The sequence below is a fragment of the Ursus maritimus genome, unplaced genomic scaffold, assembly GCF_017311325.1.
Source record: "Ursus maritimus isolate PB19 unplaced genomic scaffold, ASM1731132v1 scaffold_24, whole genome shotgun sequence".
Classification (NCBI taxonomy): domain Eukaryota; kingdom Metazoa; phylum Chordata; class Mammalia; order Carnivora; family Ursidae; genus Ursus; species Ursus maritimus.
The window spans coordinates 43213962-43236730 of NW_024424897.1; the positions used below are offsets into that span (position 1 = coordinate 43213962).

The 22769-nt window shown below is 49.5% G+C and overlaps 2 protein-coding genes across 6 annotated transcripts in view; one reads left to right on the top strand and one right to left on the bottom strand.

Annotated features, from left to right (window-relative positions):
• Positions 1–2808, top strand: part of ABR (ABR activator of RhoGEF and GTPase) — a 174920-nt gene extending 172112 nt beyond the window's left edge. For all 4 annotated transcript variants that reach the window (XM_040641103.1, XM_040641108.1, XM_040641106.1 and 1 more), the window contains one exon: positions 162–2808. In XM_040641103.1, the coding sequence (XP_040497037.1) occupies positions 162–251 (90 nt within the window). In that variant the 3' untranslated portion in view covers positions 252–2808. The remainder of the gene's footprint in view (positions 1–161) is intronic.
• Positions 2809–4741: 1933 nt separating this feature from the next.
• On the bottom strand, positions 4742–10713 carry TIMM22 (translocase of inner mitochondrial membrane 22). Of its 2 annotated transcripts, none has more exons than XM_008695307.2 (4): positions 10259–10713; positions 8598–8752; positions 6871–6943; positions 4742–5469 (listed from the first exon to the last, which is right to left on the bottom strand). In XM_008695307.2, exons 1-4 carry the CDS (start codon positions 10494–10496, stop codon positions 5393–5395), a joined length of 543 nt encoding a protein of 180 aa, XP_008693529.1. In that variant the 5' UTR covers positions 10497–10713; the 3' UTR covers positions 4742–5392. The 2 variants fall into 2 exon arrangements, with proteins under 2 accessions (XP_008693529.1, XP_008693528.1); XM_008695306.2 differs by having other exon boundaries at positions 8556–8752; positions 10259–10695.
• Between the last annotated feature and the right edge of the window lie 12056 nt (positions 10714–22769).

A 22769-nucleotide genomic window follows, 5' to 3' on the forward strand; every position in this document is an offset into this window, starting at 1 on the left:
GGGGGGGGGGGGGGGGGGGGGGGGACACGTGGCCCCAGACGGCCTGAGGGCAGGGAGGGGGTGGCCCAGAGGAGACCCCAGCCCAGGGACCACTTCTCGGCAGATGGGAGGAGGGCCAGGAGGCCGAGGAGCCCAGCCTGAGTCTTCCCTGTCCCCCGCAGGTCCAGGTCCTTCTCTACTACCTGCAGCACCCCCCCATTTCCTTCGCAGAACTGAAGCGGAACACACTGTACTTCTCCACCGACGTGTAGCCCAAGGTGGGAGCCGCTGCGGGGGGCGGCCCGGGCCAGCGTCTCCAGCCGGGGGGGGCCCGACACAGACTTGAAAGACTCCAATAGAAAACTCCCAAACCCAGCACTCCAGACTCCAAGGGACGCAGGTTTCCAAGAACTGGAATACGTGCATCTTTCGCGCCGCCTTGTACAAAGCCAGCCGCCCCAGCCCCACCGCCGCGCGCCGGGCCCTGCCCTCCGTCCCTCTAGCTGTGTCTCCTACCCGTGCAGTTCGGGAATTGTGTCATGTCTATTTGTCATGCAGAAATGGTAGTGACCGACCCAGTATGGGCATACAGACAGCCTGCTTTGTTCTTTCGTTTCCTCCAACACTTTCTACCCGCCCCCCCCCCCAGTCCGGTCCAAGGGCTTTTATTTTGCGCTCTGTAACTGCGGCCAGCTTATCCTCTCTTGGCCCTGCTCCCAGATTGCAGTCTCCGGGCAGCGTCCCCTCGGTTTGCCTCCACCCTCCCCTTCCTCCCAGCCTGCCCACATGCATGTGCAGCCTTGGTTTTCGCTCCATTACTCTGAAAGTTGAGGCGGCCCTGGGCAACGGTGGCCCGTCCGAGGCCGCGCCTGCTGCCCCCCCGCCCCGCCCCCGCCTGTGGAAGCACACCTGCTTGGCCTTGCTGCCTGTGCAAATGTCGTACAGGGACACAGCCTCACACTAATCCTCAGCTTAGCACAGAGCTAGAGAGCTGATCTCTGGAATTTCCACCTGACAATCTCCATTTCTGGGGTTTATCTGTTCTATCTCCCGCCTCCTAGTAAGGCATCTTTGTTTCTTCTGCTTTTCAGTTCCTTTTCCCCTGGTGTTCTATTTCCTTTGAGTGTCTAGACTCACAAGTGACCTGATATCAAGAGAGCCAGAGGGTCAGGAATCGGGGGAGGCAGGAGAGTCGGGCCACCGAGCAAACAAGACAGGCGGAAGATTCAGAGGAGTGCCACGGAGCCCTGGGGGCCCTAAGCTGGGGGAAAGCGGCTCTCAGCAGCAAGGACTTAGCGTGGCTTTTCTAGGGGAGCCAGGTCTCTAGGATGGCAACGAGTAGGGCTGAAGCAGGTGTCCAGAAACAGGCAGGCTCCGTCCGGGAGGCAGCCCGTCCTGGCCCCTCACGTCCCCTGCGGTGCCTTTGCCTTAGATCGTATGATCGTCCACAGCCACGCACTGCCACAGGGCAGCCCCCACAGCCACGCGTGCTCCGGGGCCTGGCAACGCCTGGCGCGGCCCAGCAGGCCAGCCACCGTGGTGCTGCCTCCCCAGCCCCAGATGCGGCCTTTTGGGGGAACTCTAGGACACTCCAGACGTTGGGGAGGAATGGGCACCTGCCTCTCTTGGGACTGGGCTTTGCTGGGGACATTCACTGTCGACACTCTGCTCCAGCGTAGAGGACCAGCAGGTTCTATTCCCAACTCTGAGACCTATTTCTCCGCACCAGCAAGGAATGAGAAGTCTCCTCAGAGCGCAGCTTCCTCCCGTCTCAGGGGCCGGCCTGGGAGAGCGAGCACGCTGGGGGCGCAGGGCCTGAGCACGCGGCTTTCTGGCCCTCCTAGCTGGCAGAGAGCAGATTCTAGGCCCTCAGAATTGGAGAGAACAGCTCCTTCAGCTTGTGCTCAGGGCTAAGTTTTAAGGACAGGTTTGCTGGCCCTAAAGCCACAGCATGGGCTCAGGGAGAGGCGGGCCCTTCCTCGTGGTGGTCACACCTGTGGCCCTGTCTCGAGCAGAGCGGTACACATTCTGTGCACATCAGAGGACAGAAATGCCTAAGAGGAGGGAAGTGATTCGGACCACATAGCTGCCTGTTAGCGCTTAGCAAGGAGCCCTGCTCGCTGGGACAGGAGGTAGAGGAAGACCACCACTTGAGTCTAGAGATCCCAGCCCGTGATCACCCCTGGCGTCTCTGCTCAGCACGCGGGAGTTGGTGTGTGGCACGGAAGGCTCTCGCTTCCAAAGCCATTGATGGTAGTGACCTGGAGGCCCAGCTCGAGCTAGTTACAGCCCAAAATGGGTGCTCCCACCTCCCCCAAACGAGAGGTTTGCTTCTTGGCATCAGGTAGCCACCGCACCCCCCAAGCTTGCTTAGGGAGGAAGGCTGGAGGGGCTGAGAAATGCAAAAGGCTCAGAATATTTATAAGTTCCACCCCCAGGGTGGGGGGGGGGGGCAGGTACCAGGCATGGACTAAGGAAGCTGCACCAAGGAAATAGCCCGTGGCTTCTCCTGAGAGTCAGGGACCGTGCAGCCCAGAACCCCCGGCCACGGTGCCCAGCAGGGCAGGCTGTGCCAACAGGAGCCCAGCAGACAGGCCTCGGGAATGCCGGGATGCCTGTCCCTGTGCACAATGGCTACGGGCTGCCAGTTTTTGCTGATACAGGTAGGATGGGAAACTTCATTAATATCTGACTTTCATAAGTTGGTAAGGATATATTTTTTTTTGTCTATGTTCTGTTTCAACTTATGTAGATTATTATAAATTGATGTAAACCACGTGAAAAGAAAATGTTAATAAAAAAATGCAAAGCCCCAACATTTGCACACGACTCAGCCCTGTGGTGTGGACATTTGTATACTCAGTAGTCCAGGGAAGACCACCAATCTAAATATTTTAACTCTCCAGCTGCTTCCAGATGTGAGTTTCCAGGAATCTGTGCACCCAGTTAACTTCCCCTGAGCTTCCCTTCAGCCTGTGGGGGCCGGGGCAGTTTGGGGCGGGGGGAGGTAAGCCCGAGCCCCCTCCTTGTGCTTCACAGAGGCCTCCAGGTCAGTTATCAGCCAGATTCCTTTCACGAAGGACAAACGCCCCACCAAAGACCTGCCCGTCAGTATCCCTCCAAGAGAGGGCAGAAAGTTGTCTATCCAAGTGGAGGCGGTTTATTTTATGTAAACGTTTCTCTACATTTTCCTTGGAAGTGGGTGTCTTTGGGGCAGCCTTTTGGCCTAGTCTGATGGTTGGAGAAGCTGGATCCCCTGGGGGGCCCAGCCTCCCTTTAGGAGAGCCAGTGGGGTTAATACAGGTTCCCACCAGCCGAAGCCATTGGACGCTATGTTTATTCTGGAGATCAGGAACAGATGTCTCTGAAAATTGGTGTTTGGTTTATGAGCTCATACTGACTCCTTAGCCATCTTAAACAGGAAACTATTCATCTCCTTTCCTGATTGAATAGTCAGTGTGGACAATGCTTGGCTTATTGAAATGATGGCTACTGATAGCCCCAGGGCTCAACTGCTCCAAGACAGTCATAAGGGCAGCATTTCGGGTACTCGTTCGGCACATTCGACCCTCCTCGCCAGGCTGCCTGCTGGAAGATGCCAGGCATCCCGGTACTTCCACAGCTGCCAGGTAGGAGCGTCTGCTCTTGCTTGCAAAGTGCTTACAGGGGACTGATTTAGCAACAGTATTGGAAACACTCCTTTGTTCCCAGACCTCTGAGGATACTCCAGCGGGCCAAGGAGCAGTGAAGCCTCATACCTGTGAGACTGGCCTGGATGTTACTTAGGCTTCATCACAGAAGGACGTAAGCCCTGTGCGTTAGCTCGCGTTCGCTGCAGAGGAAGCGGCAGCGGTGGCCAAAGGAAGGTGCTACCGGCTGAGTTGGATATTATCACTCACATACACACACACTTGGGACATCTGGACTTCTCAGCCAAGTCTGAATATTGGTTGGGGCTGGGGGGGGGGTAAGCTAGAAGGCAGCAGAAAAGGGGGGAAGAAAGCAAAAAAAGGTGAAGGAGTTAGTGTGCAGTAGAGAATAAGAGACATTACCGCTGGCTGAAGGTGGCTGGAATTCACGGCCCCACCGAGCCTACCCTCCCGCCCCACATGGCAAAGCCTGCGCTCATTCCCTTCGTGTCATCACCAAGGACCAGAGTGAAGAGGCACTCCCGGCAGATCCCAACCACAAAAGCCTATTTTTTTGCCCTGGGGCACACAATTAGGCTGAGCTTCTATTGTCAGAAAAAGGCCATTAGGTCAAATAAAAAAACACTTAATATGTTAAAAAAAAAAACACAAACAAAAAAACCTGACACCGGAGAACAAGGGTAATGGAGAACAGCCCCTCAGCACTGTCTGATCTTCACCAGTCGCTGCAGACGGAGTCATCAGGAGGACCACAGCAGGACTCTTCACACGTTGAGCTGGGCCTGGTCCAGCGGTCAGAGCCTAAAACCAATGTGGCTCGGACGGTAGGCATTCCCATCAGCCGGCCCATAGGAGGGTTTTTAGAAGAGGCCAGGGGCTTATGCATGGAATTTCAATGTGTCCTAGGGCACGGCTGGGCTGGGCTGCTTGGAGGGCAGGCCCTGGCTGACGTGCCAATCTCAGAAAAACACTACTCTGTAAACCCTGAGAATCGAACATTCCCACACTTCTCAGGAACTTTCTCACTCTCCCTTCTGGATGACCAATCTCTGGGCCACCTGGCACCACATTTTGGGGACTCGCGGAATTTGAAAATAAAAATAAACCAACCCTTTATTTATTCATTTATTTTATGGTATGAACAGCCTTAATTGTTCGTAATGGGAAGTGGAAGAGGAGGGGACAGGACCACTCTGGCTCCAGGGGTGGCTCCAAAGACCCACCCTGTCAGTGTTCCCTCCCCCCCAAAAACCAACCAACCTTTTAAACTGTAATCTAATTTTTTTTAACAAAGAGAGCAGAACACTAAACAAAACGACATAATGGGTCAGACGATATAAATTTACTCTGCCCTGCCATGTGAGATGGACGACTGCGCGGAGTCCCGAAGTAGACCAGCTTCCTGGTACATGTCCAGTCACCTCTGGTCCCACCGCACCAAGCCACCAGGAGGGCCAGCTGCGGTCGGGACTGAACACTTGGGGAGCTTAATTCCTACAATCCGCACACTCCTGATGCGCCCGAGAGAGGCCGGTATGGCGCAGCCCGCACACGGCGTGGCTGGAATCCAGGAGCAGAGAACGTGGCTCCTCAGAGGTGGTGGCAGGCGGCGGCCAGGTGGCTCCCTCATGACACCAACGATGTGAGGGAAAACAAAGGTCTGCGGTCTCTGAAGCGAGTGGGCTGCCGTGGGACAGGAGCTGGCCTCCACAGAGCAGCGCTGACCCTGGGCTGACCGTGTCCTTCCCCGGAGGCACTAACTCTCACCGTAGGTAATAATCAATGGCAGCAGAGAAAGCAGCAAAACCTCCACAACCGATGACCCCGGCCTTTAAGCCAGCTGTCAAGTGAACAGAAATGATGTTACGGGGTGTGGGGGGGGGGGGACACACGACGAGTCCGGCCTAGCCACGGCGGCAAAGGCACTGGTGTCAACCCCCTAAGTCACTCAACCGACCCAGCGGATCTGGAAGACTCCCAGGGAGCTGTGTCCACAAGCCACTCCAGGGCTTTTTCTAGCCACACAGTCAACTTTTCACATTCCAAAAAATGACGATTTCCAGTTTCATGAAATAGCCCCTCATGGGCAGGAAACTGGCTAAGAGAACCAGCCCTTGGAAGCAAGTGAAAGCACATGGCCTGTTACCCTGATGTGTTTATGAAATAAATTCCTGGGAAGGTGATCAAAGCAATCTCAGAGGGAGCTGAGCTTCTCCACGTCCCTGACAGAGCTGAGCGATGGGCAGACCAAAGGAAAAGTTACTTTATAAATCACAAATGGCTGTCTGAGCAGCAGAAGCAGCTTTTAATGACAGCAAATCATCCTGCCTCTCCGAGAAGGAGAAAACAGGCTTTTTGTTTCGGGTAAATCAGGACACAGCAGATGGAGAGTGGCCTAGCAATGGACACTGGGAGAGTCAGGTCACACCACACTCCTGATGGGCCCGCCAACAGCGAGAAGTGCAGAGAACTGTTTTCTTTGTTGTTTACTGCTGATAACCTGACATTTCCAGAATATCCCTATCTGGCTTTCAATGGGTAGAAGTCTAAGAATCCTCACTGCAGAAAGACATTACCGTATAACTGATACACAATATTAAAGCTGACAGTTGTATAGTATTAAGAAAAATGCCTGAACTATTTGAAACGCACGGAACTGAAAGTTCAACAGTGCCTGCCATTTGGTTCAGCGGGCTCTCCGGGGCTGAACGAGACCCAGCCGTGCTCCTGTGCTATCCTACAGATCGACACACTTCAAAATTCCTTCCTGGGAGGAAGTTCTTCCCATCTTTTCCATGAGAGGGCAGTTCTTTTTCCTAAAATCTAGATCTTCCTGTGATTCTCAGCCACGGGTGATTCGGTCCCCTGGGGGAATCCGGCAATGTCTAGAGACACTCTCAGTGCCGCCACTAAGGGATGCTACAGCTTCTAGTGGGAAGCGGCGAGGGACACTGCAAGACATCCTACAAGGCACGGGACAGCCATACTCTCTCTCTAGCAAAGATTTATGTGGTCCAAAAGGCCAACGGTGCCAAAGATGAGAAAACTCTAATCTAGATAACTAGAAGTTTCCAAAATTAGGTTAATGCAAAGTAAATGTGATTTACTTGTCAGAAGAGAAGAGTATCAAGTGTCCACATATGCCTTGGGCTGTCCCTGAAACACTCATATGTTTGGAAATGTGAACTACAGCACGTTGTCCAAGGCCACAAAGAAAACCATGCAAGAGTTGTTTACTAACCTCTGAAACCAATGGCTCCTCCAGTGATGCAGCCACTAATGACACTGTTCTTCCAATCTGATTTTCCCCGGTACTGTGGGTGGAGAAGTGCAGTTTAGAGCCAAAGAAACAAGCCAGACAACATGATTAAGGGAAAAAAAAAAAAAACAGGGTTTCTAGCTGGCTAATTTAGTCCCTCCCCAAAGGAAACCCAATCCTTTCTGCTTTCCAAAATATAGTTCCTAAAATCTGAATGTGTTCATGGAAGCTTCCTGCAGGTGGTGCCAGAGTGCTGAAACCAAGCGCGCCATTTGAGAAGCGACCCTGATCTCTTCTCTGGTTCCCCAGTAAGGCTCATGGTTAAAATCATTCAACCAACTTCTAACAGACACATGACAACATGCCCAACATCACTCATCACCAGGGACATGCTAATCAAAATTAAATGAGATATCACCTCACACCTGTCAGAGTGGCTACGATCAAGACGATAAACAACAGGTGTTGGTGAGGATGCGGAGAAAGGGGAACCCCCTGCACTGTTAGTGGGACCGTGAACGGTACGACCACTCTGGAAAACAGTACAGAGATTCCTCAGAAGGTTAAAAATAGAACCCTTGGGGCGCCTGGCTGGCTCAGCTGTGTGTCTCTTGAGCTCAGGGTTATGAATTCAAGCCCCAGGTTGGGTGTAGAGATTACTTAAAAATAAAATCTTAAAAAAAAAAAAAAGAAAGAAAGAAATCTACCATACAATCCAGGTATTTACCCAAAGAATACAAAAATACCAATTCAAAGGGATACCTGCACCCTGATGTTTATAGCAGCGTTATCTACAACAGCCAAATCATGAAAACCGCCCAAGCGTCCATCTATTTATTGACTAATGGATAAAGATGTGATAAAGATATATACACACACAGTGGAGTATCAGCCATAAAAAAGAATGAAATCTTGCCATTTGAAATGTCATGGATGGAGCTAGGGAGTATTATGCTAAGTGAAATAAGTCAGTCACAGAAAAACAAATACCATATGATTTCATCCATGTGGAATTTAAGAAACAAAACAAATGGGCAAAGGGAAAAAGAGAGAGAGAAGGGCAAACCAAGAAACAGACTCTTAACTATAGAGCACTGATGGTGACCAGAAGGGAGATGGGTGAAATAGGTGATGGGGATTAAGGAGGGCACTTGTGATGAGCACCGGGTGTTGTACGGGAAGTGTGGAATCACTATATTGTACACCTGAAACTAATATTACACTGTATGCTAACTAACTAGAATTTTTAAGAATTAAAAAAATAAACCAAATTCTAGCCTACAAAGAGAAGTAAAAAACAATGCAAGCCCAAATAAATGCAATAAAGGCATAAAAAGTTTACAGTGGGGCCTATTTAACGAAAAATTCAATCTAGCAAGTATCAGACATCTCTGATCTGCTTTCTAATTAACATTTCTCTTTAGAAGTCATAACATGGGGGGGGCTGCGTGGCTCAGTTGGTTAAGCATCTGCCTTCAGCTCAGGTCATGATCCTGGGGTCCTGGGATGGAGCCCCTCGGGCTCTGCTCAGCAGGGAGCCTCCTTCTCCCTCTCCCTCTGCCTGCTGTTCCCCCTGCTTGTTCTATGTGAAATAAATAAAATCTTAAAAAAAAAAAAAGTCATAAGATGGTACAGGCAAGGCTTTATCAGAAGGCAGAGACACTTACAGATTCTACCAAACACTCAGTGCAAGAAAACATGGCACCCACAATGGCAAAATTTTTGGCGTAGGACATTCCTCTCTGTCCCATGTCTTTAAGAACTTCTTTTGCTGTCGGCGTACGGTAAGGATCCTTAGGGTCAAAGCCCACATTGGTATCAATGCCGGCAGTGAACACCCCAAATGCACCTCCCAAGACAAATCCTAAAAACAAACACAGAAATGAAGATTTCTTTGGCATGTTTTCTGGGTTACTGTAATGAGGTCATCATACTCAAAAAGCACATTTTGGATGGCCACCAGCAAAGGGGACACCCTCTACGTACGCCCTCCAACTCTACCTTACCACTCAAACCCTCCAGTTACCTGGTTTCCACATCACACAAGCCAGGAACTATCTTGACGACAGCTTCTCTGACTTCCTTTGGATTTCTTCCTCCTTTCATTTTTTTTTTTTAAGACTTTATTTATTTGAGAGAGAGACAGAGATAATGATAGAGAGCACGAGCAGAGGAGAGGGAGAAGGAGGCTCCCCGCTGAGCAGGGAGCAGAATGCAGGCTCGATCCCAGGACCCCAGGATCATGACCTGAGCCGAAGGCAGATGCTTAACCAAGTGAGCCACCCAGGCGCCCCAGCCTCCTTTCATTTTCTAACATTCCTCAAGATTCAATCTTTAACCTTCTGCTGTCTATACTCATACCTTCAGCTGTTGACTTTGATGGTGACGTTCACAGTTGTCATCAGGCCTCACTGAGTTCAGTTTAGCAAATGCAGGATACCGTCTCCCTAGCCACAGACTTTTCTTTCCTCTGCCCCACTCCATGCTGGATCATGGGCATCAATGACTGCCCTAATGCCTAAAAGCAAAAAGCCCAAATCCCCAACTCCACCCCCAACTTGAAAGGGCACTTCCCTTCCTCTTTGTCTACCCCTGTTCTCTCCACCCTTCAAGATACACCTGCAGTCACCTCTTGTAGCCTTCCCCAAACCAAAAAAATACCCCTCTCCTTCCTTTCTACTATACTTCACATCTGCACTCACTATATTTGTTTCTTGATTGTCTTTCATTCTCATTGAGATTTCAACTCATCTGCAAATGTGGCAAACCGCTTTACAGGAGGGACACCATATATTCAAACATTTAAACCTTCAAAAGGTTTTAAAAGGGGGGAGGAGGGCTCCAGATTTCTTTCCCCTTGTTCACCGCCATCTGGTCACACTGGCCACACTGGCCTTTGTTTTTCAAACCCGAAGCCGGTTCCTGGCAGACCTTTGCACCTGCTCTTCCCTGCCAGGCTCCTCCTCAACACTCTTGCTTCTACATATATTAAAATGTTAGCTTCATGAGAACCAGGCTCTGGTCTCTTACCCTGTCCCTCCACCGCCCAGCACGTGATGGTTACTTGTAATACTTTGTCGAAAGAATGCTTATTTAAAAGCGAATCAACGAATGAATGAAGTCAGCCATTTTATAACCAACCTCCAGGCCCCGACCCATATAGTACCGATTTTCTGATCCAATTTCCGGAGGCGAAAACTAACCTCAGGGCCTAGAGAAGGGTTACTCGAGTTCACGGATCGCGGCAGGGGTGTAGTCAAGCTCGAGGTCCACAGGCTCCTCGCCTCCCAGGCGCGTGGTCTTCTTGACAGAGGACCCCGCTGCCGTCCAAGCCCTCAGCCTCCCAAAGGGCCCCCTAGTCTTGCCTCACCTCCCACGCAGGCCAGCGCTGCCTTGAAGGCGCAGCTTTCCATCGCCTTCTCGATCATCTTCTGTTCCTCACTCTTGGTTGGGCTCGGGATCCCGCCCAGGCTACTGGGCTCCAGAAGCCGGGGCTGACGCTTGTCGCCCACCATGTATTGCAGGAGAAGGCTGTACTGCAGCGGGGCTTCGGCGGACCCCGCCGCCTCAGACGCGGAGGCCCCCGCACCGGGGGCAGTCGCCGCCATGACAGTAGTTGCCCGAGAAACCCTGGCGTTTGCCTTCCCACAGCAGATTCCGCAAGCTTCACGTTAAGGCCTTGCGCGCCTAGCCTCCGCGACGCAACGGCAGATTCGCCACAAACAACAAGTCCAAGAAACCGCGGCAGCAAAGTCCGTTCGTGCATCCGGCGAAAGAGATATCATGTTCCCCAAAAGCCTCTTGTGAATACTGAATCAGACTTGTGCAGCATCAAGATTTAGAGTCACCAGAAAGCTCCCCCTTCTTCGCGGCTGCAGCGCGGTGGGTACAGGGATTTGTAGGCCAGGCATTTCCCAGGAGGCTTTGCGTGGGCACTCACCTCGCCGCCTCCTCCGGAGCTCCCGACAGCGGGTGGGGGAGCGGTAGCGTGCCCGCGAGGCTGCAGCGCTCCGGGGCCACGGTAGGGGGCGCACGCGCCCCGCCACTGCCCTTCCAGCTTAAGCATTCCTTACAGAGGTCAATGGTGGAAGGTGCTTTGTAAATAAACGTGAAAGCGTGGTATAATTGTATGCAATATATGTTTTGTTTGACAATTAAACCTTGGAGAGAGAAGGGACCCAACAAATGAGTGAACAAATGAGCGAAACTAGCCAAGTATAAGAAAAATCAGGGACGGTGGTAGGAGGTTGAGACGACTGGCCAGATGGAGAGCTCAAGGCTGGGGCTGCTGCTCCTGCAGCCAGTTGTTGCTGTCAGTGGAATTGGTGATGTGGGACTAGCATTGCCCTGGAAAGCCAAGTTTATATTATGTGAAACCAATTGTAAGATAGTACTGTATATGAACCCAGACAAACTTTTGCAGTAGTTTGTAAAATAGACCCCAAGCTAGTGCATTGCTCCAGACTAGCAATGTAATTGGGTGTTTTAGCTAAGAGAAACATAAATGGAAACAGGTGGTGAGCCTAGCCAGTCACCATTGGCAGAGAACTTTGGTACCCAGAGTTCTCTGTGCCCGAGAGCATGGCATATGCTTCACCCTGCTTCTGTTTGCACTAAGCCACTGAATGAGCTGGTCCAGAGGTCCCCCATGACTTCCCAGTTGCTGAATCTAATTCAGACCTCATTTTACTAGACTTCCCTCCACTGCATTTGACACTGTTGACTCTTTCCTCCTTGTCTGAAGTTTCTTCATATTTTTGGTGGAGCGTCTCTCTCCTAGTTTTGCTACAGCCTCTCCAGTTGCCCGATCTCCTTTGCAGGCACCTCTTCCTGGCCTTTTCTTGTTGGTCCTCTCAGGGCTTCATCCTTTACTCTCTTCTCACGCAGCTCATTCCACCTGAGCAACTCATCCTTGTGGCTTCTACTCCACCTTAATGCAGTAGTGATCTGAAATCTTTATCTCCAGCTTAGACCTTTCTCCTAAACACAAGAACCAGACCATTTCCCCTAAGCACCTCTAACTCAACATGCCCTTCCAACCGCCCTTTCCTTCCAGACGAATGAGGAACCCAGGGCTCTGATATATACCGAGGTCTTAAGACCCACAGTTGGATCTGAGAGAAATTGGGTTGCGACCCGCCCCCCCCCAAGCAAGTCCCAGGTAAGGTGGCCTTGGAAAGCAAGGAACAGTCTAAATAATTAATGCATGGAACTACTTAGAGAGCAATAATCAATCTCCAGACAAAGGATCTGTTTAGAGTTCAGGTAAGATCCGGGTCAGCACATGAAGAAATTCCATGTGGCCAAGGTCCATGAAGGAGGGAGCCTTTTATGGAACATCCTTGGATCCTTGGCCTGGATCAGAGTTGGAGAGAGAACAGTTACAGGCACTGCACTGGCGTCTCTCTCCACCCATCCATTTCCTTCCATAAGTGGAATGGGTTTCAGCTGATGGAAAGCTTGAACCTCTTCAAACATATTCTGAAAGTGAGAAGTGGTTTCCCATGTCCGTTTCCCTGGGCTGAGCCTCTGCCAGTAGTCTAGGGACACTCTCTGGCCCTGGAGTCCAGCAGTCTCACATTATAGTTTGCTTCCCTAGCCCGGATTGTCTGTCCTGGCCCCAAGGCTCCGGGGGGAGCATCTCAGTGGGTCAGGGAGAACAGGGGACAGTTAAAGATGAATTAGATTCACGGGGAGTGTTGTAGGAAGAAGTCAGAACACGCTGAGGGGAGGATTCCTCACTTGAAGGACGCCAGAGAGTAGGTGCTGAATGGGAGAGAGGTCAGATCGTATCTCATCCCAGGTGTCCGAGAGTCCCCAGCTGGCCTGTAGTTGGCTCAGCATGTCACTGGAGCCCATGAGTAAAAGAAACGGCACGAGTGGGATAGAATGAAGAGGTCCCAGTGGAGAAGTGCGTTGTGTCCTACGTGGATTTGAAGCGTATGTGAATTTGGTAACAGGGAGTAAGTAGTCTGAATAGTCCTGTCGCCGGCAGGTGGTCCAGCCTCATAGATATTCTGAGGAGCCAACTGATCCACTGTGGATAGTGGCTGCTGGACAAGTGACTTTGTATTTAAGGGAAATTTGGGGCGCCTGGGGGCCCAGTGAGTTAAGCATCCGACTCTTGGTTTCAGCTGGGGTCGTGATCTCAGGGTCATGAGGTTGAGCCCCACATCAGGTCCGCACTCAGCGCAGAGCCTGCTTGAGATCTGCTCTCCCTTGCCCTCTGTCCCTACCCCCATGCGTGTGCACTCTCTCTCTAAAATAAATAAAATAAATCTTAAAAATTAAATAAGTAAAATAAAGGGCTTAGGCCCATGTCCTCCAAACCCAGAGGATTTCTGGGAGCTGAGGATGGAAATATGGCGTCTGAGAAGTTCATGGAAGGAGAAGGTACTAAGAAGTGGCTGGAGCTGGGCTGGAGCAGAAGCCGAAGCGGCCTGAGAAGGTGACGATATCCACCAGCGTCACAAGGATGGCTTTGTCTTTGGGTGAGAAGTGTCGGTCAGAGGGGAAATCCAAGGATGTTCAGGAATTAAGAGTTGGTACAATCCTTGCTCTGTCTGTCACATCTGGTCGCATAAGGCAAGGTGTTCACTTTAACATAGGGCCACCTGCACACCCGTTTGGCTAGAGTTGCTGGTTAGGGAGGAATGTTGGGTAAGGCACCACACCTGGGCAGAGGCTGCCCCTACCTGGGTAGACAGCCATACCACTTGTCTCTCCCCAAAGGTTCCCTCTGGACAGCCCTAGCTCACTCTAAGATGCCCATACAGCCTCTCTCAGGGCAGCAGCAAGAGAGCCAAGCAACGGCCAGTTTTTCTGGGCTGAGGATCTAGGGTTAAAGTTGCCCACTCTTGTTGGTCCTCTAGATTTCTGTTCAGAGGCTTTGGCTGGTAAACTTGGAATCGTCCGGGGGGAGAGGTGCACCCCCCCAGATCATCGTAAACCCTGGGATGGGAGGTAACTGCTCAAAATTTGAGAGGTACCGTGGGTGTGCCCACAGCCTGTTGGAACAAACATGAACTTGCAAAGCAAAGAGTCTCGGTTATTTGCCATATGCAGTCCTTCCTGCATCTTTGAAGGGATGGGTTTGGTAAATTGTCACCAGTGTCCCACAAGCCTTGTTCCACATGGCTTGGCCTTTTCTTTCTAAAGGGAATACCCATTCAAGTTACAAAAAGCAAGGGATCAAAAAAGCACCACGTGTTTTTTGCAAAGTTCATACATTTTTCTCCAAATCCTGAGATATTTGGCTAGCTTGTTACTTGATGATATTTAACGTATATAGTAATAACTTTTGGTGTCTCCAATAAAGCTGTGATTGAAAATCCTTTATAATGGAAGCGGTTTCTATCTAATCATTGGGATTTTCAAAAGGAGGTTAAGTCACCCCACTTCTGTCCCATGAGGAACCTCTTTCGGTATACCCCTCTAAGAGAGGCAGGATAAGTTCTCTACTGTTTGGATTTTTGAAGCAAAAAGAACAAAATAAACCTTTCTGAGAAAGCAGCGTAGCTAATTTCATCGTTCATAAAAAATCAGTGCTTTATTACTGATGGCAGAAGATGGAGAGTTGTGGAAAACTTCCTTTACTGATCCTTATCTCTTGTGGTTCTAAAACTTCAAGATAACAAGCAAAAAAGGAGCCAACTAATTAACTTCTGGCCTAGCAAACAGGAAGGAGCTTCCCCTGCTCTCTGACCAGAATTTTCTAAGCCACAGAGTAAATATTATTTTTGTTGTAAGCAACAGAAACCAACCCCGGCCGGCTCCCACAAGAAGAGAGGGATTTGTTAGAAGTATAAATAGGGTGGGGGCACCTGGCTGGCTTCGTCGGACTACAGCATGTGACTCTTGATCTTGGGGTTGTGAGTTCGAGCCCCACGTTGGGGGTAGAGATTACTTAAAAGAATTTTTTTTTAAAGGACAAATTATTTAAAAAAAATAAAGCAAGGGGCTCCTGGGTGGCTCAGTCAGTTAAGCATCTGCCTCCAGCTCAGATCATGATCCCAGGGTGCTGGGATCAAGCCCCACATTGGGCTCCGTGCTCCACAGGGAGCCTGCGTCTCCCTCTCTCTCTGTCGCTTCCCCTGCTTGTGCTCTCTCTCTGTCAAATAAATAAATAAAATTTTGAAAGAAAGAAAGAAAGAAAGAAAGAAAGAAAGAAAGAAAGAAAGAAAGAGAGAAAGAGAGAGAAAGGAAAGAAGGAAACAAAGGAGGAGAGAAGAAAAGAATGCTATGGAATGGTGTATCGCCGGCATTTCTTCTCCACTTTGCGATCAGTGACATCACGTTGGTAGCTTGAACTTGGCCATGACATTCACACCATGGACATCAGTACATGCTGTGAGTCAGAGCTGTTTTGTTGTCGTTGCTGTTCTGTATCTGACAGCATAGCACTCATGGCCACCAAGCTTTGGAGACTGAGAACACCTTCCCCTTTCGGAGGAAACCAGGAATTGAGGGGTCATAGGGCAGAAAAGTAAGACATGAACTGCTGGAAATATGTAGGAAAGTCCCAGGAAATGGTGAATGTTCCTGACTGATAATTAGAAGGAGAGGGGTTCTGGGGTGCCTGGCTGGCTCAGTCAGTAGAGCGTGTGACTCTTGATCTCGGGGTTGTGAGTTTGAGCCCCATGTTGGGTGTACAGATGACTAACAATTATAAAAAAGAGAAAGGGGGCTTCTCACGCCCATGAATGTAACACCATGTTTGGTATTATTTCGGATCCCTTGTGTGGACAAAATGTGGCCCAGGAGCTCTTCTGTGGCTTTTTTTTTTTTTAAGATTTATTTATTATTAGAGAGAGAGTGCAGTAGCGAGCTAGTGCCCAAGCAGGGGGCGGGCAGAGGGAGAAGCAGGCTCCCCGCTGAGCAGGGAGCCAGACACAGGGCTCCATCCTAGGACCCTGCTTGCGGCTCGATCCCGGGATGCTGGGATCACGACCTGAGGCCCTGGGATTGTGACCTGAGCCAAAGGCAGACGCTTAACCACGTGAGCCACCCAGGTGCCCCTCCTCTGGGGATTTTAAGTGCACTTCTCGCTCTTTGCCTGGAGGCCGTGCTGTGGCAGGCACGTACCAGGGACTCTCAGAGGATGCTGGCCGAAAAGATGGAAGGCGCCTCTAAGTCAACAGTGGTCATGTGAGAAGGCTGCACGAGATGATTTCCGTCCAGGACTGCAAGACGGGGCTGAGGCACTGCTGCACAGTCCCATGTCCTAATGTTACTTTCAGGGCTGAGTGAGAAAGCCTGGAGATCCTCTGGGTCGAGAACAAACTTTTCCCGGAGGGGCACAGCAGGCGTGCCGCTTTGCTGGGGCCATGGCCCAGGCAGGGCAGGCGGAGTTCTATATTTCTTATTAGAGCTTCTTCACAGCTCATCACCCGTCACTCAGGAGCACCATTGTCTGCAAGGAACACCGCCAGGTGGACTTCTGACCAGAGAGCAGAGTAAGAGCCAGGCGTTGGATGGCTTGCTCAGACATGGGAACCTCCCATGGACAAGAAGAGTTGGTCAGATTGGAAGCAGGTCCAGGACTCAGAATGCTGATGCCAACCTGGGTTTAGAGAAAAACTTCCGTCCCTCCATCCCTACCCAGGAGAAGGGACTTTGGCCCAAGGTGGGCTCTCTGAGGTCTCAGGAGGCATCACCAGTGTGGGGGTTGACAGGAAATGCTTTTGCCTGTGAACTGGGAGCAGAAGCCCCGTAGGAGGCCTCACAAAGCACAGAGGAGCCTGAACCTAGAGGGGAACACTTAGGAAAAAAATAAGTAGGATCCCAAATCAGGCTCCCTGAGGCCAGGGAGCAGATCGGAGAGACAGACCAAGAGTTCGCCTAAGGGCATGTGGCTTTTATTGCACACCCACAGATAGAAGCTGCTAGGGGGCTACGGGGTTCGGGTGGGTCTAAGTGAGAACTTATTTCTTCCACAAACCTACTCTTTCTGAGTTTCCCATCTAGGTGAATGGTGCTTCTGTGAACTCGATTAGTCTTAGACGCCTTGCTTCCTGCATCCCCTGCGTACCATCCAGATAGCTATCAAATCCATCCCTTCACTTTATAATTCATTGCCACTGCCATGGTCTGGGCTCTAGTCAGTTTTCATTTAATAGGGTTTTAATTGTTCTTCATACCTACGACCTTGCTCTTCTCCAAACCATCCAGAGCGATCGTTCAGCACAGAAACGTGATTAGTTCCCTGCTCAGAATTCTCCTCCATGCCAGGAGAAAATCTCAACTCAATATGTTGCTTTTATAGCTTGTGCCCAAGAAGACAGTTCGGCTTCAGGCCATGTTCAGTTCTCATTTGAACATTTCCATTCCCGTTTGTCTGCTTTCCCTATCTCGTTTGGATCTAGAAGTGATAGCTCAGAATCATTCTTAATAACTGGTGACCTGTAGTGTTTGAGAGATGAGTTTGGACTTTTTGACTTGTGCCTTGTCCTCAGTCAAGGACAATTGTTAGAAAATATTTATTATTACTATTTCTTAATTCTTTTTTAAGAAGATTTTATGTATTTATTTGAAAGAAAGAGAGAGAGCGCGCGTGTGCGCACAAGCCGGAAGGGGCAGAGGGAGAGGGAGAAGCAGGCTCTCCGCTGAGCAGGGAGCCCAGGAGCCTGGGATCATGCCATGACCTGAGCTGAAGGCAGGCTCTTAACTGACTGAGCCACCTGGGCACCCTATCTCTTGATTCTTTTTTGCCCCTTACCTAAGGTAGCCATGGTGAGAGCATCGGTATCCTGTGCTGTTTCCAGTGACAGTCCTGAGACTGTAGCCTGATTCTGGTGGGTGGTCTTAATGTTCTGGAACAGATTTCTCCCCCAGCATAATTGTTTGGAGGTTTTATTTCCTCACTCATACCAACAATCCAGATTTGCTTACTATCTCTTGGGCTGTTGCTTTGGCTTTGCTTACCAAAAGCGATTGGAGCCTTGGCGAACAGTCTGGCAGCCTGATGGATTGTTAGGACCCACTTCAGACTCGGTTAATGAATCATCCCCTGGCCGTGTCTACAATAGGGTCACAGCGATGCTGAGCTGTGATCCCGGTTTGATCTGAGAGGCATTGGAGGCGATGGAAATATGCATAATGTTTTTCTCGCACCTCACACTTCCAACTCAGAAAAGTGCTGGGAGGCTTCAGGAACCAGAGGGCTCCTCTGGCTTTGCTGAGGGATGGCATGAACGATAAAAAGCACAGTAATGGTGACTCCCCAAAGTTACCTATGAAGTTGGTGCCAGCAAGATAAGCACCACACCTCGTCGTGACCCTCATCACATCTCCACTCAACTCTCTGTCAAGGAATTTCCCTTATCAGCGGATCTGTAAAAAAGACCAACTTTTAACAAAAGGAACAGATAATGGGGCGCTTGAGTGGCTCAGTCAGTTAAGTGACCAACTCTTAGTTTCAGCTCAGATCCCGATCCCATGGGTCATGGGATCAAGCCCTGTGGGGAAGCCCATAGGGAGCCCCAAGAGGAGCCCCACATCAGGCTCCGAGCTGAGCAGGGAGTCTGCCTGAGATTCTCTCCCTCTGCCCCTCCCACCCCGCTAGCACCCATGCTCTCTTGCTCTCTCTCTTTCTCTCTAAAAAATAAATAAGTAGATCTTTTTTTTTTAAAGGAACAGATAAAACACATGTAAAATCTGTAATACAACATTAATCTATAGGTAAAATCTTTTACAGGAAACTCTCAGTTAAACGAAATACATTTTTTGTTTGAATACATCTTGATTTGAAATTTGTTGAATCAATTATTTTTTGAACTAAGTGGACTTGGAAGACTTTTATACTCAAAATGTTCATTTTGGCAGTTCTTTTTATAATGGAATTTGAATTTTTTTTGTATGAGACCTTTTTTTTTCTTTCATTCAGAGATGTCCTGATGTCCTTTAATATTTTTTTCTCCACTTATAGTATCTTACCTTTTGAATAAGTTCTTATTTGAAAATTCAAAAAGTATTTTTTTCTTGGGCTAGTTTTCTCACCTCTATTTCCAGTCCCTCAATTTCCTTCCCCAAGCAACCTGTTACTATTTCTTAAATGTCTTTCCAGATATATTTCATCCGTATGTAAGCATATTTATGTGTGCGTGTATAAATTTTTCTCCACTTAGAAATTTACAAGTGATTGCTTAGTATTTCCTACCTATTCTGCACCTTACTTTCTCTCATGCTATGTCGTAGAGCTATTCCATATTAGTGTATGTGATGGTTAACTTTATGGGTCCATTTGACAGGGGCCACAATGGGCCCAGCTATTTGGAGGCAGTGTATTCCTCCGCTGGGTGTGCTACTCTGACTCATTTAATGAGTGCCCCCAAAAGCTGCTAATTTTGAGTGTGCCCAGGACAAGAGAAGGCTCAGCAAGAGGTCCGGGCTGCCCGCTGAGCTGCTCTGCCACTTGGGCCATACAGGCCAGCAGGTCCAATGGGGCTTGAAGGTCAGCGGCAGACAGGGATGCTGTGGGGAACTTCTGGCAGACCCCTGTAGGTGAGCCCTTAAGATTTTTGAGCAAAGCCCTGCCACTCTCTGTGAATAATGGTATTTTTAAAAAAGATTTCTTTCTGGGGTACCTGGGTGGCCCAGTCTGTTAAGCATCTGCCTTTGGCTCAGGTCGTGATCTCAGAGTCCTGGGACCCCCATGTTGGGCTCCCTGCTCAGTGGAGAGTCTGCTTCTCCATCTGTCTCTCCTCTCCCCCTGCTTGTGCTCTCTGTCTCTCTCTCTGTCAAATAAATAAATAAAACCTAAAAAAGAATAAAAAATTTAAAAGATTTCTTCCTTTATTTGTGTAGAAAGAGAGAGAAAGAGAGTGGGTTAAGGGACAGAGGGAGAGAATCTTCAAGCAGACTCGCCACTGTGTGGGGAGCCCGACACGGGGCTCAATCCCACAACCCGTGAGATGATGACCTGAGCTAAAACTGAGTCGGACACTTAACCAACAGAGCCACTCCGGCGCCCTAAATAATGGTATCTGACAAACAGTACTCTCTCCATTTGAGAAACAACACTTGGTCTGCTCCTGAGTCTTAACAGAGGCTCAACGCTTGACCATGGGCCACCGAGTTACCATGCTACTGAGCGTCCATCATGAAGTGGGTATGAGCTGACCCACCAAGCCATAGAGCTGGGCATGCACAGGAACACTCCATCATCAAACGGAAGGCACGAGTCAGCTACATGAAAAAGTGGCCCAAATCCATGGTCCCCACTCCTGCTATAATGCCTTCTAAGCAGTGGGCAGGACTCTGAGCAGTGCACCTGCTTATTCATTTTGCTTGGAAGAAGTAAGGCCAGATATGAGATTATATACTGATTCATGGCATGTGGCTGATGGTTTGGCTGAAGGGTGGGGGACTGGAAAGGGTGCAATTAGAGAATTGGTGGCCAGAAACTTTGGGGAGAAGTTATGTGGGTAGACCTCTCTGAACGGACAAAAATACGTGAAGATGTCTCCTGTGAATGCTCACCAAAGGGTGACCTCAGCAGAGGAAGATTTTAATAATCAAGTAGATAGGATGACCCACTCTGTGGCTATTAATTGGCCTCTTTCCGCAATTACTCCTGTCATTGCCCAATCGGTTCACGGACAAAGTGGCCATGCGGGCAGGGCGGGAGGTTATGCACGTGCTTGGCGACATGAACTTCCACCCCCCGAAGCTGAGTTGGCTGTGGCCACTGCCAAGTGCCAGACCTTCCAGCAGCAGAGACCAGCACCAAGTGTCCCATACGGCACCGCGGCCATCAGCCCGCTACCCGGGGGCTGCTCCGTTCCTTTGGATTCTTTCCATCAGGGAAGGGGTAGTGTTTTGTCCCTACGAGAATGGGTAGCTACTCTGGATATGGGTTTGCCTTCCCTGCACACAGTGCTTCTGCCGGAACCGCCATCCGGGACTTACAGAATACCTTATGCATCGTCATCGTGTTCCACGCAGCATTGCTTTTGATCACGGCGCTCACTTCACGGCAGCAGGAACATGGCAGTGTCCCCGTGCTCACGGAATTCACTGGTCCTACCACGTTTCTCACCAGCCTCACCGACACTGAAGGTTCAGTTTATAGCGCTCGTTCATTGGCAGTACCTTGCAGGGTGGGGGAAGATTCTCTAGAAGGCTGTGTATGCTCTGAACTGGTATCCAATATATTCATGGGTCCAGGAATCAAGGGAAAGAAATGGGATGGGGCGCCACTAATTATTACCCCCAGTTACCCACTAGCAAAACTTTTGCTTGTTGTTTGCACAACTTTGTGCTCTCCTGGCCTGGGGGTCATCGTTCCAAAAGGAGGGATGCTTACACGAAGAAACACAACAATGATCCCATTGCCTTGAAAGTTAAGACTGCTATCTAGCCACTGGGGGCTCTTCATGCTTCTGAACCAGCAGGCAAAGAAGGGTGCTGCTGTGCTGGCTGGGTGATTGATCCTGTCTATCAAAGAGAAATTGGACTCCTACTCCACAATGGAGGCGAGGAGGATTATGTTTGGGATCTAGGAGCTCCCTGAGGGCATACCCTGTGATTAAGGCCAATGGAAAACTACAACAACCTAATCCAGGCGGGGACTACTAACGGCCCAGACCCTTCAGGAATGAAGGTTGGAGTCACTCCACCCGGTAAAGAAACAAGACCAGCTGAGGTGCTTGCTGAAGACAAAGGAAATACAAGAAGGTTAGGAGAAAAAGAGTAATAATACTAGCTGTGGTCACGTGACCAGTTGTAGCCGTGAGAGTTATCATTGTCACGAGGATTTCCTTCTTACATTGTTATGCATATGTGTGTTTATATATGTGTTTGGCAAACGTCTTCGTCTCTTCCCTCTCTTGTTCCCTTATAATGTATTACAAGATGTATTTGAGGATTGTTAATTTAACATTATTGTATTCAAGTTACGGGACAAGGAGAAGAGTAAATATCACTGACGGACTTTATCTCCTCCAGTGGGTGAAGCGCTAGTGCATTTTTGGTTCTACACAGGGGTTTGTATCACGGGAGGTGGGATTACGGTCTGGTTATTGTCCTTATTTGGAGGGTAAGCATGGTTGACGGAGATGCATACGGGCGCCAAGTTCACAAAAGGGGTTGACTTGTGATGTTTAATTTTATGTATCAACTTGACTGGGACACAGGGTGCCCAGATATTTGGTTAAACATTAGGGTGGGTGTGTCTGTGAGGGGATTTCTGGATGAGATTAACATATGAATCAGGAGATTGCCCTCTCCCGTGGGTCTCATTTAATTGGAGGAAGGCCTGAACAGAACAAAAAAGTGAGATAAGGGAGAATTTGTTCTCTTGCCTGTCTCCAAGCTGGGACATCGATCTTCTTCTGCCTTTGGACTCAGACAGAACTCATACCTTCAGCTCTTCTGGTTCTCAGGCCTTCGGACTCAGACTGGAACTCTACTATCAGCTCTCCGAGGTCCAGCTCGCTAGCTGCAGACTGTGGGACTTCTCGGCCTCCGTAATCAAATGAGCCAATTCCTTATAATAAATCACCATAGATATCGGTTCTGTTTCTTTGAAGAACATGGACTAATACAGTGTACATTGAATTTTCATTCTTTTCAATGACTAGATTGTATTTCAAATGATGAATGCGGTATGATTTAATCATCTTTGTTGATACACAGTTTGACTCTTTGCAATTTTCCCCTTTTTCCAATTTCACCAGCATATCAGTAAATATCTATATACACACATCTTTGTGCACATCTGCTATTATACCTGAAGACCAAAGAATGTGATTTAAAAATCTTGAAGGTGACATATATATGTGTATGCGTATAGCCAGGGGCGCCTGGGTGGCTCAGTCAGTTAAGCGTCTGCCTTCGGCTCAGGCTCCCTGCTCAGCGGGGAGCCTGCTTCTCCCTCTGCC

What these genes read in the sequence shown, in the direction of transcription:
- TIMM22 (XM_008695306.2), bottom strand. Translation starts at nt 10,496, where the DNA reads ATGGCGGCGACTGCCCCCGGTGCGGGGGCCTCCGCGTCTGAGGCGGCG. An exon ending in AGCGCTGGCCTGCGTGGGAG is followed by an intron (nt 8,753 to 10,258) that starts GTGAGGCAAGAC and finishes GTTTGTTTTTAG; the next exon opens with GATTTGTCTTGGGAGGTGCA. An exon ending in AGGAGCCATTGGTTTCAGAG is followed by an intron (nt 5,470 to 6,870) that starts GTTAGTAAACAA and finishes TTCACTTGACAG; the next exon opens with CTGGCTTAAAGGCCGGGGTC.